Raw genomic sequence first — 16,954 nt, 5'->3', positions numbered from 1 at the left:
TCCTGTATGGTAAGGGTTACGCGCTCCGCTTCGTTCCCTTTCTTGGGATGATTCGCCCCCGGTGTTCCTTGGGCTTCATCCAACCAGTGTGTATTTGTTATGCACCTCAAGCATCGCTTCCCTCAACATGAGGGGCTGGGTGGACTCCCACATATTGTGGTTATCAGGTGGTAGGCTTCATCAGGCCTCCCTGATGGTGAGCTCCCACATATGGTGGTTGCCAGGTAGTAGGCCTCACCAGGCCTCCCTGGAGATTTAGCTCCCACATACTGTGCGTCTCCTCTATATAGCATATTGTGGTTTTCAGATAGTAGGCTTCACCAGGTCTCTCTGAAGGTGAGCTCCCACGTTCGGTGGTCGCCAGGTAGTAGGCCTCACCAGGCCTCCCTGGAGATTTAGCTCCCACATACTATGCGTTTCCACGGAATAGCATGTTGTGGCTTTTTTCAGATAGTAGGCTTCACCAGGTCTCTCTGAAGACGAGCTCCCACATAATGTGGTTGCCAGGTAGTAGGCCTCACCAGGCCTCCCTGGAGATTTAGCTCCCACAGGCTATGCGTTTCCACGGAATAGCATATTGTGGCTTTTTCAGATAGTAGGCTTCACCAGGTCTCTCTGAAGATGAGCTCCCACATACTGTGGTTGCCAGGTAGTAGGCCTCACCAGGCCTCCCTGGAGATTTAGCTCCCACATACTATGCGTTTCTACGGAATAGCACATTGTGGTTTTCAGATAGTAGGCTTCATCAGGTCTCTCTGAAGACGAGCTCCCACATACTGTGGTTGCCAGGTAGTAGGCCTCACCAGGCCTCCCTGGAGATTTAGCTCCCACATATTGTGCGTTCCACTAAATAGCACATTGTGGTTTTCAGATAGTAGGCTTCATCAGGTCTCTCTGAAGAAGAGCTCCCACATACTGTGGTTGCCAGGTAGTAGGCCTCACCAGGCCTCCCTGGAGATTTAGCTCCCACATACTGTGCGCTTCCTAAAAAACGAGCTCCCGCGATTTGTGGTTGTCAGGTAGTAGGCCTCACCAGGCCTCCCTGGAGTCGAGTTCCATATTGCTTTCAGTTTCCACTGAGGTGGTTATCTGGTAACAGATAGTAGGCCTCTCTAGGCCTCTCTGTAGGTGAACTCCCACATATTGTGGTTATCAGGTAGCAGGCTTCACAGGCCTCTCTGAATGTGAGCTCCCACATACTGTGGTTGTCAGGTAACCTTTCAGTACACACGCTTGCCTGTGTACTTTCTCAAATCCACATGGTGGTCAGTGTGCACGTTAACGCTTTGCGCACTGTCTGAAATCCACGTAAAGTGGTAAGTGTGCACGCAAGTCTCTGCGCACTTTCTGAAATCCACGTAAAGTGGTAAGTGTGCACGCAAGACTCTGCGCACTTTCTAAAATCCTGTATGGTAAGGGTTAGGCGCTCCGCTTCGTTCCCTTTCTTGGGATGATTCGCCCCGGTGTTCCTTGGGCTTCATCCAACCGGTGTGTACTTATTTTACACCCCAAGCCCCCTCAACTTGGGGGGGCTGTGTGGGCAATTCTCGGGTAGTTCACCAGCGCTCCCCTTTTCTGAAAGGGTCACCTATGAGCATGCTGCTCGGAGCTCGGAGTCTTCCTCTCTTGGGAGACTGATTCCCGGTTCTTCAGAGCGCTCCAGTACCACATACTGTTTGAGACGCTCTGTGAGAGCAGGCATCCTGCTGAGGCAGGGGCTGAGGTCGCCCATTTGCTCTGCTCCCGGGCCATTCTTCTACGAGCTGCTCTGACAGAGTTCCACGAGAACCCCTCCTTAGAACAGTATTTGTAAATCCATGTTATGGTAAGTGTGCACAGGAGTCTTTGCGCACTTTCTGAAATCCACATCGTGGTAAGTTCGCACGCTAGTCTCTGCGTTCTTTCTAAAATCCCTAGATGGTAAGGGCTTTGCGCTGCTGCTTCGTGCCCTTTCTTGAGTTGGTTTAAGCCCCGTTCATCTTGGGCACCACTCCACCTAGGTATCCTCAGATACCTATCTAGAACAGGGCGCCGCTACTAGAGTGCTGTGGGGACAGCCCTTTTGGCAGGTTTTGCGAAAGCTAGCAGTAGCCCCTGTGTGACAGGCAAAGACTTGGTAGAGGAAAGTGCCAGGCTCTTAGCCGTATCCCTTTAAAGGAATCTCTGTGATTCCAAGCCTTTAGCTCTACCCCGGGCCAGGGACCTACAGGATAAGTTGGGTATGTAGCTTAGGCCTTTGGCCGTAAGGGATAATGTCATAAGGCAGCCGTCAGACCGTCCCAGGGGCGACTCCCGGTGAAGAGAAAAGCGGTAGAGTTGGTACTTAGTGTTTGCCATGATTCTGGTCTGCACTCCCCTCAACATGGCGGCGTGGGTATACTGTTCCCCATAGTGTCCCCTCAGAGGATGCAGTTCGAAGTTCCCTTGAAAGGGAATGTCTCAGGTTACGAATGTAACCATGGTTCCCTGAGAGGGAACGAGACACTGCGTCCTCTAGCTCCCTGCCATGCTTCGGACGCAAGCTTCACGAAGAAGATAGTGACGGGTCCTACGGGCGCGTATTTATGGTCGCGCTGGTAGTGACGTCAGAGGCTGTCGCCGGCCAACACGTTGGCGTTTTTCAAAGTATGCTTCAGACACGGGTCACGTCGAGGTGTTCCCCATAGTGTCCCCTCAGAGGACGCAATGTCTCGTTCCCTCTCAGGGAACCATGGTTACATTCGTAACCTGAGACGTTTTCAAATGATGTATGGTTTGTTATGATAGGACAGTATTTGGCTGAGATAAAACTATTAGAAAATCTGCAATCTGAGGGTGCAAAAAAAATCTAACTATTGAGAAAATCACCTTTAAATTTGTCCAGATGAAGTCCTTAGCAATGCATATTACTAATCGCAAATTACATTTTGATATATTTACGGTAAGAAATTTACAACATATATTCATGGAACATGATCTTTACTTAATATCCTAATGATTTTTGCCATAAAAATCGATAATTTTGACCCATTCAATGTTAATTTTGTCTATTGCTACAAATATACCCCAGCGACTTACCCCAGGGTCACATATGTCCCTTGCAATCTTTAGGAAAAACTAGACCCCAAATCATTACTTAGAATTATAAATGCATTTTTAAGTGGGTGTAGTAATTTCCTGTGTTTTAATTATTTTCCACTGCAGCAACTAATGTGCTTCCCACCCAGAAGCCCCCAGTATTGACCCCTCCTTCATATGAGGTTAACAGCAAAGTACCACAAACTACACAAAAAACAGGTAAAGAGTCATTGTGCTGAGAAAATCCAGCATTTTTACAGTCAGCGTGGAGTCATTTGATACTGTATACTTTCTTAATTTGTGTTATTCCAAAGAAAATTTAATGTTTGTCTAACCAAAGTCATATAGAGACTGCTTTTCCTGATTCAGTCAGTTTCCGATGAATACAAATGAAGGAAATGTGTCACATTATAGAAGTAAAAATGGGTTGTGAACACCACATCCTGTTGGCTTTAACTGAAAATGCTGTACTAACTTGTGTTACACACTTTGACTGAACTTTATTAACCCACATGTGTTTTTGACAGAAGACCAGACGACAGCAAAACCATTAAAACCAGGCTCTCCTGAAGAGGCCAGTACATCGATTCTGATTGGCTGTCTGGTGACTATTATTCTTCTACTAGTGGTGATCATCTTCCTGATTCTGTGGTGCCAATATGTGTGCAAAGTCCTGGAGAAGGTTAGTGTGCAGTTTATAATGCTTCTCAAAAATACATGATATACCTTGGTATACCTTACTGAAAGGATGAGCATAGTTGAATTTAAATATGTCACTTCACAGACATTTTAAGTAGTTGTGTCTTAAAAATTTTCCCCTGAATGCACAGCTTCAAAAAAAGGGTGTTTTGTTTTCTTACCGACATTATACATTATTTCTGAATGTGGTAATAAAATGTGGTTTTCACATATATGCAGATGATCTGTGGGTTTCTTCACTTGACAATGCAGTTTCAGATCCAGAGTAATTGAAATTGTCTCTCTGTGTCTCAGGCTCCGAGGCGAATTTTGAAGGAGGAGGTGACAGTGCGTTTGTCCTCTAGCAGTGACACTATAATTCTGCAGACTCCTCCTGTGCCCCCGCGCATCTCCCTCGACCCGCCCTACGAGAGGATCTTCCTGCTGGACCCCCAGTATCAGGATCCCGCTGCGCTCAGGAGCAAACTTCCCGAGCTGTCGCAGAGTGCAGAAGCTTCTGGTATCTTCTATTATTATACACAAACACACACTAGCTCTGTCTCAAACACTGGTGACCTGCCTCGCTATTTTTTAAGAATCGTTACAAATTATGTAGCCAGAATTTAAAACTATTGCCTTAAAGGGAGAGTTCACCCTAAAAATATAATTCGGTCATTTACTCACTCTCAAGTTGCTCCAAACCTATATGAGTTTCTTTCTTCTGTTGAATGCAAAAGAAGATATTTCGAAGAATGTTGGTGACGAACATTTGCTGGTAAAACATGTTTGAAACAACATGAGGGTGAATAATTACAAAACGTTATTTTGGGGGGAACTATACCTTTAAGTCATTGCATATCAGTATAAAAGCAGCATATTTTTAATTCATTTAATCAAATATATACATATATATTGAGTTTTTTTTTTTTTTAAGATTTAAAAAAAGGCATTTTGCATGTTCACCAAGGCTGCATTTATTTGATCAAAAATACAGTAAGAACAGTAATATTGTGAAATACTATTACAAGATAAAATAAGGATTTTTAATTTATTTTTTTAATTTATACCTTACTCCGCCATCTTAATATTTTTGTTCAAAAGAACAGTATTTATTTGTAACATTTATAAAAGTCTTTGTTGTCTCTTTTGAATTTAATGCCTCCTTGCAGAATAAGAGTATTAATTTCTCTTTTCATCACTGAATATCTGAACATGATGTCCTTTCTCAAACTAACTTCTTGTACTGTAGTTCTTCTATTTTTCATCCTATTAAACTTGATTTCATTGACATTTGTTTCCTCAACAGTTTGCATGCTGCCTGCCAGTGCACTTTTCCATTCTTCTTCCTCTAGTCTTGCATTCTTTACCTTTTGCCTACAGTCTATGAACTCCACCTGACCTTGTCACCAGACTGAAGGACTTTGCAAGGGTAAGAAATGATGCTAGATTTTCCTGTGGTCATTTTTGACACTCTGTGGTTTCTTGCACCTAGACACCTCAGGGTTTTGGTTGAAATAACATGAAGTTGGCCTGTTCCTCTGTTGTCTTCTTCTGCTTTTTCTGTCTCTCTTTCTTCCTCTTTCTCCCAATCTTCATCAACAAAGCGACATGATTGTCAATATTTCAAATTTTGTAAAGGCATATATATTACTTAAAGGGATAATCCACTCAAAAATGAAAATTTGGTCAGCATTTACTAACCTTCATGCCGTGCCTCACATTCAAGTGCCACATAAACCAATCATCTCTTCCTCTTTACTATTTATAGCACAAAGTAAACACAGTTTTCCAAGTTCAAGTCAACCAACGTTAAAGAGTTAGTTCACCCAAAAATCTAAATTATCATTAATGACTCACCCTCATGTCGTTCCAAACCCGTGAGACCTCCGTTCATCTTCGGGACACAGTTTAAGATATTTTAGATTTAGTCCGAGAGCTCTCAGTCCCTCCATTGAAGCTGTGTGTACGGTATACTGTCCATGTCCAGAAAGGTAAGAAAAACATCATCAGAGTAGTCCATGTGACATCAGAGGGTCAGTTAGAATATTTTAAAGCATCGAAAATACATTTTGGTCCAAAAATAACAAAAACTACGACTTTATTCATCATTGTCTTCTCTTCCGTGTCTGTTGTGAGAGAGTTCACTGCAGTGTATGATATGTGGTTCGCGACTGAATCATTCAATGTAACCGGATCTTTTTGAACCAGTTCACCAAATCGAACTGAATCGTTTGAAATGGTTCGCGTCTCCAATACGCATTAATCCACAAATGACTTAAGATGTTAACTTTTTTAATGTGGCTGATTCTCCCTCTGAGTTCAAACAAACCAATATCCCGGAGTAATTCATTTACTCAAACAGTACACTGACTGAACTGATGTGAAGAGAGAACTGAAGATGAACACCGAGCCGAGCCAGATAACGAATTATGTTTTTCTTACCTTTCTGGACATGGACAGTATACCATACACAGTTTCATTGGAGGGACTGAGAGCTCTCGGACTAAATCTTAAATATCTTAAACTGTGTTCCGAAGATGATCGGAGGTCTCACGGGTTTGGAACGACATGAGGGTGAGTTATTAATGACATAATTTTGATTTTTGGGTGAACTATCCCTTTAATCTACTCTTCTGTCTGGTTTGTTTGTTGGAGAAAATGCCACCTGTCACCTGTCCATCAAACTTCCAGCGAAGGGTTAATTGATTTCCGTAATTTATTTGTTGTTGTTTTTTGGAACACAAAAGGTATTTCAATGATATTGGGAACCAAACAGTTTTTGGGTCCTATTGACTTCCATTGTATTTTTGTGGAACCCACAAGAAAATATATGCAGAAGATTGTTCGTACCAAATGGCTTTGTGTCCCATTGATTTCCATAGTGTGGAAAATACTGTGGAAGTCCATTAAACAATATTTTTAGGATTATTGTTAAAGGTGCTGTATGTAAGTTTTTGACTGTACTAAAGAATAAAAATACCATAATATGTTTGCAGATATTTAAGTTAACATATTTATCTGAAAAACAATGCTACGGTCAGTTATTCTCCTTTGAAAATGTGCGTTCCGAGCCGGAATGTCGATCTCTGTTTTGGTTTGTGAAACCACCCCAGTTTACCCAATTGTATTTCAGCACCTCAGGTTGCCAGTTGTCAATATTTCATTTGAGTCATGGAAGCTGGCAAACAAAAGTGTTTTTGTCGTCAATCTGGCAACCTGCGTGTGCATCAAGTCTGAGAAGAAGAGACCGGGTGAAAAAAAACCCCTCTCCAATATTTTGAATTTGGACTGCAATACCTAGTTCAACTACTCGGTCTCAATCCTACATACAGCACCTTTAAAGGGTTAGTTTGCCCAATTAGCAAAATTATGTCATTAATAACTTACCCTCATGTTGTTCCAAACCCGTGAGACCTCCGTTTATTTTTGGAACACAGTTTAAGATATTTTAGATTTAGTCCGAGAGCTCTCAGTCCCTCCATTGAAGCTGTGTGTACGGTATACTGTCCATGTCCAGACAGGTAAGAAAAACATCATCAAAGTAGTCCATGTGACATCAGAGGAGAATTAGAATTAGAATTAGAATTTTGAAGCATCGAAAATACATTTTGGTCCAAAAATAGAAAAAACTACGACTTTATTCAGCATTGTCTTCTCTTCCGTGTCTGTTGTGAGACAGTTCAAAACGAAGCAGTTTGTCATATCCGGTTCGCGCACGAATCATTCGATGTAACCGGATCTTTTTGAACCAGTTCACCAAATCGAACTGAATCGTTTGAAACGGTTCGCGTCTCCAATACGCATTAATCCACAAATGACTTAAGCTGTTAACTTTTTTAACTCCCTCTGAGTTAAAACAAACCAATATCCCGGAGTAATTCATTTACTCAAACAGTACACTGACTGAACTGCTGTGAAGAGAGAACTGAAGATGAACACTGAGCCGAGCCAGATAATGACTCGTTCACGAGTCAAGAACCGTTTCTGTCAGACGTGTCCGATTCGAGAACCGAGGAGCTGATGATACTGCGCATGTGTGATTCAGTGTGAAGCAAACCGACACACAGAGCGTCTGAACCAAACTGATTCTTTTGATGATTGATTCTGAACTGATTCTTTGCTAGTGTTATGAGCGCGGGTAAACCGAAGGCTTGAATCAAGGGCAATCATCGCAAATGATGCCATTACGTCGAGCGCAAAAGAACCGGGGAACCGTTTTCTTCAACCGATTTATTGAATCGAACTGTCCGAAAGAACTACTGGTCTTCCGAAAACGGATGCAACCGGTTCTTGACTCGTGAACGAGTCATTATCTGGCTCGGCTCGGTGTTCATCTTCAGTTCTCTCCTCACAGCAGTTCAGTCAGTGTACCGTTTGAGTAAATGAATAACTCTGGGATATTGGTTTGTTTTAACTCAGAGGGAGTGTCAGCCAAATTTGGATTAATGCGTATTGGAGACCGTTTAAAACGATTCAGTTCGATTTGGTGAACTGGTTCAAAAAGATCCGGTTACATCGAGTGATTCGTTTGCGAACCGGATATGACAAACTCCTTTGATTTTAACTCTCTCATAACAGACACGGAAGAGAAGACAATGCTGAATAAAGTCGTAGTTTTTGCTATTTTTGGACCAAAATGTATTTTCGATGCTTCAAAAAATTCTAATTCTAATTCTCCTCTGATGTCACATGGACTACTTTGATGATGTTTTTCTTACCTTTCTGGACATGGACAGTATACCGTACACACAGCTTCAATGGAGGGACTGAGAGCTCTCGGACTAAATCTAAAATATCTTAAACTGTGTTCTGAAAATAAACGGAGGTCTTACGGGTTTGGAACAACATGAGGGTAAGTTATTAATGACATAATTTTGCTAATTGGGCAAACTAACCCTTTAACCAAACCATTTTAGAGTCATAATATTTTTGTGTTAACTAACAATTTTGGCTCCCATTGACTTCCATTGAACAGTATGAAAATGCTGTCAAAGTCAACAGGATCCCTAACAGTTTGTTTAAAAAGTTTTTAAAATGCTTTTCTTTTAAATGCATCTCTTTGTCTCTGTAGCCTGTAGCGGAGGATACGCCGAACCTGACGTGACCCTGTGCACCCCACACCAGTGTTTTCAGAGCAGCGTCCCACACTACGCTGAAACCGACATCATCAGCCTGCAGGGGGTCACCGGCAGCAACATGTACGCCGTTCCGGCACTTACCGTAGATTCCCTGACGCGGAAGGACATCTCCGTGGCCGAGTTCCCACGAGAGAGACTGCTGTTCAGAGAGAAACTGGGAGAAGGCCAGTTTGGTGAGGTGAGTCCGAAGCAGGTTTCATTACCGCTGCTGTTGTTCTGTTGGCTCGCTTCTGGACACACTTGAATTGTCTTTAATTCTGAGTTATTTGGGATGTTTTCACGCACTGTTTACTCTGTTTTATACAAACAGTGCTGCAATGCCTGATATTTGTTTGGTGAAATTACAGTGTTTCCCAGAAAACCCTGTTATTAGTGACCACACATGACTATTATATATGGCTTTATTAAGAAAAACACTGGAAATCTAGAGTGAGAGCCAAGGATTTTATGCAGTAGTGTTACTAATACTTTTTTATCTCTGTTGACCCTGATTATTGTGTTACTATGGTGACACCACGGTAATACCATAGTACTGTGACACACAGTACTGTATGATATACGAAAGTTTTGTTTTGTAAGAGTTTCTAATGCTCACCAAGGCTGAATTTATTTAATTATAAAATACCAAAACAAAAATGTAATTTTCTAAAATATTATTACAATTTAAAGAAACTGTTCTCTATTTTAACATATTTTAAAATATATATTTTTTTCCTTTGACAAAAGCTGAATTTTAAGCACAATTACTTTAATTCTATATGAATATATATTTAATTATATTATTAAAATATATATTTAATTCTATGATTTGCTTATTTTGATGCTAAAGAAACATCTATTTATATCAATCTTATTCATTATTATCAATGTTGAATCAGCATTAAATATATTTGAAGGAATCATGATCATTTTTTTTCAGTATTCTTTGATGAATAGAGAGTTTGGTATAAAAACATAGAAATAAATATTTTGCAACCTTATAAATGCCTTTAATGTCACTTTTGATCAATTGAATGCATCAGTGTTAATTTAAATTTCTTTCTTACATACAGTGATTACAATATTTTTACATAGTAAGGAATTCATATTGTTTGCCAAAATTAAATAAAGTTTGATTGCCCATGTTCATACTGTTGTTGCTGTTTCCAGGTGCATTTGTGTGAGGCGGAGGGTTTGGCTGAATTTCTGGGAGAGTGTGCAGTGTTACCGGAGCAGAACGGCAGGCCGGTGCTAGTAGCAGTTAAACAACTCCGAGCAGATGCCACCAGCACTGCCAGGTTTGAGGGGGAAAAAACACACACACAAAAAAACTATTTATTGGAAAGTTGCATCATAGAGTGAGGCTTCTGGGAAGCTCTTGCTAAAAAGTGTGGAAATTGTTTTGTTATTTTGGTGTGTTTTATTTGGTTGGAATTAAATGGAGTGGCTCATGGATTAAAACAAACAATAGGCAAGTGAAATGCATTGTTTAAACAGTTTATATATATATATATATATATATATATATATATATATAGCAAAAATTATTTATTAATTTATTTAAAATTTTAATATTCTTTATATTTTTTCAAATATTTGTCTAATATATTCAGTTATACCTGTCATATATAGTTTCAATTATTTTGTCATATATTGACTCCTAATAGGCTCTTAATCCTTCATAAAATGTGTAAAATTGTTTATAAATACACAGTTATCATTAGAATGACCTGTAACCTTTCTCCTGATCCCATGATAACCTTTCTGACTTTTGTTTCTGTGTAGAAATGACTTCCTGAAGGAGATAAAGATCATGTCGCGTCTGAATAACCCAAACATCATCCAGCTGCTGTGCGTGTGCGTGAGCTCCGACCCGCTCTGCATGGTGACCGAGTACATGGAGAACGGAGACCTCAACATGTTCCTGTCTCAGAGAGAGATAGAGAGCACTCTCACGCATGCCAACAACATTCCGTCTGTCAGGTGTGTCCATCATTATGAAGGAGTATGACATGTACAGACTTTCATCTCCAGACAGGGGTCAATATCGCTATTCTACAAGTCAGAGTCGAGATTAACATTCTTAACCTCCGAATTCTTCAATTTAACCTTCCAGTTTCAAGTCAGCTCTCAATTTATGATGGAAATGTTTCAGATTTCAAGCCAAGTTTTGAAGTGAGAACTCTGAGTCATCAAGTCATAATAATAATGTGGAAATCATTTCAATGTGTAGGTGTTTTTTTTTTTGTTTTTTTTTTTACAATCAATTGCTAAACACAAAATGGAGCACATGTTTATTATACCCTCGTGCCATTTTAAACATGTATTATTTTCTTTTTTTTCTTTTCCTATGTTAATATTATTTATGTGCTATTATAGTATTTAATACCATTGTTTTTATTTTTTATCATTTTAATTTAGTTTGTTTTAGTAATTTTGTCATATACGTTTGTCATTTTATTCATTTTAGTAATTTTTTTATTTCTGTTTATCTTTCATTTGAGCAATTTGAGCATTAAGTATGTTTTGAAGTTTATTGCCAACACAACATTTCAGATTTTCCTTTGTTTTTACAACTTAAAGTGTTAGTTCATAGAAAAACCAAAAATGAGACCTCCGTTCATCTTCAGAACACAGTTTAAGATATTTTAGATTTAGTCCGAGAGCTCTCAGCCCCTCCATTGAAGCTTTGTGTACGGTATACTGTCCATGTCCAGAAAGGTAAGAAAAACATCATCAAAGTAGTCCATGTGACATCAGAGGGTCAGTTAGAATTTTTTGCATCGAAAAATGCAAATTCATGTACTGGAGTACATGAATTACTCCAGGATATTGGTTTGGGAGTGGAGTGACAGAGGGAGTGTCAGCCACATTAAAAAAGTTAACAGCTTAAGTCATTTGTGGATTAATGCGTATTGGAGACGTGAACCATTTTAAACGATTCAGTTCGATTTGGTGAACTGGTTCAAAAAGATCCAGTTACATCGAATGATTCGTTCGCGAACCGGATATGACAAACTCCTGTGTTTTGAACTCTCTCACAACAGACAGGGAAGAGAAGACAATGCTGAATAAAGTCATAGTTTTTGCTATTTTTGGACCAAAATCTATTTTCGATGCTTCAACAAATTCTAACTAACCCTCTGATGTCACATGGACTACTCTGATGATGTTTTTCTTACCTTTCTGGACATGGACAGTATACCGTACACACAGTTTCAATGGAGGGACTGAGAGCTCTCGGACTAAATCTAAAATATCTTAAACTGTGTTCCAAAGATAAACGGAGGTCTTACGGGTTTGGAACGACATGAGGGTGAGTTATTAATGACATAATTTAGATTTTTGGGTGAACTAACCCTTTAATGTTTTCATGTAATACTTTAGAACGAATTTAACGAAAAAACTTTAATAGTTTTGATAATAAAAAGTTTCACACAGAAGACTTTTAACCGAATATATGCACTGTTCTTATGAAATCTAATGTTCAAAAGACAAAAAAGTATCATAAACCTTGTTCAAATTACTTTTGCGCTGTATCCAATGCCTTCTGAAGCCAAAATGTAGTTTTATATGAGAAAAAAATATCAAACTAAAGTTACATTTCAGTAACACTTAAAGCCTTAAAATACTTAAAGCCTTTATTTATAATGCATTCTAAAAGTATTTATAATATACATTGTAATGAATTATGTCCCATCATAAATAATTTAATTTTAAAAGCATTATCAAATGTAAAATGTATTATATATCAATACATTATAAGTTTTAATGGTGGACAACAAATATTTATGTATTATAACTGTGGTTGCAATTATTCAGAAGATCGTACAGTGCATTATAATGTGCATTACAAGGCATAATTAATGCATTATAACTGCTTTTATAATACATTATATATAGAATCTTTTAAGGAAATTTCCATCTCCGTTATTCGCTTTCAAGTAGTCAGGGATGGTGCTGGTTGAATTTGACACTGGTTTGAACCCAGGTCATGTTTTGTGTGCCTTTGCTGTTTTATTTGTCATGAACTCAGACTCTTTTCAAAACTACAACCATCATTCCAGTTCCGAAGAAGCCATCTCCATCCTGCTTCAATGACTACCGTCCTGTTGCACTTACCCCCATCATTATGAAGTGCTTTGAATGGCTAGTCATGCACCACATCAAGTCTGCCCTCCCCCCCTCCCTGGACCCCTTCCAGTTTGCATATCGATCCAACCTGTCGACCGATGATGCCATCGCCACTGCCGTCCACTCAGCACTCACCCATCTGGACAAAAAGGACTCATATGTCAGAATGCTGTTCATAGACTTCAGTTCAGCATTCAACACAATCATCCCTCAACAACTCATCTACAAACTGATTCAGCTGGGGCTCAACACTTCGCTGTGCAACTGGCTGTTGGACTTTCTGACTGGAAGACCTCAGGCAGTACAGGTCAGCAGCAACACATCCAGCATCATCACACTGAACACTGGGGCCCCCCAAGGATGTGTGCTGAGCCCCCTCCTCTTCACTCTGCTGACCCATGACTGCACACCATCACACAACTCCAACCTCTTTATTAAGTTTGCTCATGACAGGACTGTGGTGGGTGTCATTAGCAACAAAGATGAGACAAACTACAGGAGTGAGGTGAGCCGCCTGGCCAAGTGGTGCAGTGACAACAATCTCTCTCTGAACGTGGAGAAGACAAAGGAGATTGTTGTAGACTTCAGGAGAGCACACACTCAGCACGTTCCTCTGACCATCAATGTTGCGACTGTGGAGAGAGTGAGCAGCACCAAGTTCCTGGGTGTGGACATCACAGAGGACCTCTCCTGGACTGAAAACACAGCAGCACTGGCCAAGAAATCTCAACAGCGTCTCTACTTCCTCCGCAAACTGAGGAGAGCCAGAGCCCCGGCCCCCATCATGTACACCTTCTACAGAGGCACCATCGAGAGCATCCTGACGAGCTGCATCACTGTGTGGTAAGGCGCCTGCAACGCGTCCTGCCGAAAGACTCTGCAACGCATAGTGAGAGCAGCTGAGAAGATCATTGGTGTCTCTCTCCCCTCCCTCCAGGACATTTATGGAACACGTCTCACCCACAAAGCCCTCTGCATCACAGGTGATGCCACTCACCCATCACACAGCTTCTTCAGCCTGCTGCCATCAGGGAGGAGACTGCGGAGACTCCAGGCCAGGACCAGCAGACTGAAGGACAGCTTCATCCACCAGGCTGTCAGGAAGCTGAACTCCCCCCTGAACTTGCTCCACCTCCCCTCTTCTTCCCTAGGCACCACTAAACTTTGAACCCCCCCCCCCCCCCCCCCCCCCCCACACACACACACTAATTATATGATGGCATGCACCAGTCACTTTGTGCAGCATTGGTCTGCTCGCTACCTCATTCGGCATGGAACTGACATCATTCCACTACCTCATCAGTCAGTTAAATAAAATAACTGCTCTTGAGCCCTTTGTCACTTGTCACTTTACTCAGACTTAATAAGGTATTTTTTAATAAGTGATTTTTTGCACTAAAAATCTTTTATCTGCACTGTTGTTCACTTCCTTGATTTGCACTATATCTGTCATTTGCCTTGCGCTGCTTTATTTAACTTTATTTTTAATTTTATTATATGCCTTTTTGTTTTTACATTCCCTAATTGTATAGTTGTATCTACATTTTAAATTTGATCTAGATTTTTTTAGGCTTTAATGTTAATGTTATCTGTATGCACCGGGGTCTGAGAGACAATACAATAAAGCAGACTTGAACTTGAACTTTTATTTCTGTCTCTGCAGCCTTGCTGACCTGTTGCACATGTCGGTGCAGATCTCTTCTGGGATGAAGTACCTGGCTTCTCTGAATTTTGTGCATCGTGATCTGGCCACACGGAACTGCCTCCTGGACCGCCACCTCACCATAAAGATCTCTGATTTCGGCATGAGCAGAAACTTGTACAGTAGTGATTACTATCGTATACAGGGGCGCGCTGTGCTGCCTATACGCTGGATGGCCTGGGAGAGCATCTTACTGGTGAGAGCAAGAGAGGCTGTAAATACTGTTCTTTTGAACTTTCATTTCATCAAAGATTAATTTGTAAGAAATGTATCTCAGTTTCCACAAAAATAATAAGCAGCACAACTGTTTCAGCATTGATTAATAACAATAAAGGTTTCTTTAGCAGCAAATCAGCCTATTAGAATGACTTCTGAGGGATCATGTGACACTGATCAGCTTTGCATCGCAAGAATGAATTACATTTTAAATATTTTCAAATAGAAAACAGTCATTTTAATTTGTAATAATATTTCCCAATATTACTGTATTTTTAATCAATTGACTGGAGCCTAGGTGAGCAGAAGAAACTTCTGGCTTTCTTCCTTTGCATCAGTGCATTGTGTTACATGTGTGTGTGTGTTTTAGGGGAAGTTCACAACAGCTAATGATGTGTGGGCATTTGGAATAACCCTGTGGGAGATCTTCACTTTATGTAAGGAGCAGCCCTACAGCCTGCTGTCTGATGAACAGGTCATCGAGAACACCGGCGAATTCTTCAGAAACCAGGGGAGACAGGTACAAAATGGTTTTGGTTTTGGATTTGATTTGAAGTGAGTGAGTGAATTATACTTTTCATCTGAAGTTAAGTGAATTGTTCTGAGGTAAAGCAACTCAGCCTGAAGTGAATTGAACTATACACTGGCATCATTCTGAAGTAAAATTAGTGGGGTTCCTGTGGGTCTTAAAAGCCTTAAATTCAGTTTGAATTTAAAGTATTTAAAGGGATAGTTCACCCAAAACTGAAAAGTCTGTCATTAATTACTCACCCTCATGTCGGTCTAAACCTGTAAGATCTCCGTTCCTCAGATATTTTTGATGAATTCTGAGAGCTTTCTGACCCTCCATAGACAGCAATGTAATTACCACGATCAGCTCTAATGAGACTGATTGAATTCACAACCTTTGCATGAACTGTAACATCATTTTTATTATTTTGCTCTCTCTTTCTCCCTAGATCTTTCTCTCCGCCCCACCACTCTGTCCATCCTCTCTGTTCGAGCTGATGATGCGTTGCTGGAGTCGTGACATCGCGGACCGGCCCACTTTTCACAGATTGTATCAGGCCCTGCGAACTTTCGCACCCCACTCATGACCGACACCTGCTCTATTGAAATAACCTGGAGGAAAACTGTTATACATGTCTTCTGACTGCTCGCCAGTCGCTGAAGTAGAGCAGTAACATTATAGCCACAATGTAGCGTTATTAGAGATAGATCTAGAGATGATGAGATTTCACAAAAGGCATTCAATCATTTATCCACTCACATTTTCATCTCCATTGGGACTCAGATAGCTTTTTTTTCAATCCATAGACACTTGAGGTTGTTGTTTTTTTACTTCTCTGTTGTTCTTTCCCTTTTTTTCTTTATCATATATGTTATTTCTGTTTGTCATTTTCCAACAGTGACTCTTGAGCCTACTGTATAATCTAGGCAGAAAGAACCAACTGGACGAATGTTGTGTTTGTCAAAACTGTGGTTGTGTATCGTTAAGCACTGCTGTCTTTGGTTTTATTTTGTTTTTGTCTATTTTTGTTCCTTATTTACCCCCACACTGGAGTTACTGTGTCTTATGATATTAAGTGTATTTTTTGCTCTCTAAATATGAATGTTTTACAGGTTCTTTGGATATAGCCGGGTCAGAGACTTTCTCTGCCTGGATCTAGCAGAACTACTGTTATAGTTAGATTAAAAACCCTTTCAGAGGAGAAGGGAGAGGGTTATAGAGCCAACAATGGACTGATGTGCAATCGAATGCACTGTTTCTTCCCCCAACTTCTAACAGGCCACTTTAAAGTCAACAATAAGAACAGACCAATGGACCATGATTCATCTGTGCATGTTTCCAAAGAAGGCAATGTCTCATCAAAATGTAATAGGTTGGTTCTTGGTTAATGTCAAAAAAGCAAGAAGCATTTCCATTGGGATACTTCAAGTTGTTCTTGGGGTGAAGTTGACCTTTAGCCTCCACATGCATATGTCCAATTATAGAAGTAAAATGGGTTGTTAATGCCATTTCATGTTGGCTTTAAAGGAATAGTTAATC

At 40.4% G+C, this 16,954-nt stretch overlaps 1 protein-coding gene across 1 annotated transcript in view; it reads left to right on the top strand.

Annotated features, from left to right (window-relative positions):
- Positions 1-16,954, top strand: part of ddr2l (discoidin domain receptor family, member 2, like) — a 41,665-nt gene extending 24,711 nt beyond the window's left edge. Inside the window, exons 9-17 of the mRNA XM_059549538.1 lie at positions 3,184-3,276; positions 3,585-3,739; positions 4,051-4,255; positions 8,807-9,051; positions 10,023-10,150; positions 10,638-10,835; positions 14,650-14,884; positions 15,275-15,424; positions 15,864-16,954. Of these exons, the coding sequence (XP_059405521.1) occupies positions 3,184-3,276; positions 3,585-3,739; positions 4,051-4,255; positions 8,807-9,051; positions 10,023-10,150; positions 10,638-10,835; positions 14,650-14,884; positions 15,275-15,424; positions 15,864-16,001 (1,547 nt within the window). The 3' untranslated portion in view covers positions 16,002-16,954. The remainder of the gene's footprint in view (positions 1-3,183; positions 3,277-3,584; positions 3,740-4,050; positions 4,256-8,806; positions 9,052-10,022; positions 10,151-10,637; positions 10,836-14,649; positions 14,885-15,274; positions 15,425-15,863) is intronic.

This window comes from Carassius carassius, chromosome 5 (assembly GCF_963082965.1).
Source record: "Carassius carassius chromosome 5, fCarCar2.1, whole genome shotgun sequence".
NCBI lineage: Eukaryota > Metazoa > Chordata > Actinopteri > Cypriniformes > Cyprinidae > Carassius > Carassius carassius.
The sequence above is the reverse complement of the archived record's forward strand: the minus strand, read 5'-3'. Positions and strand labels throughout refer to the sequence as shown.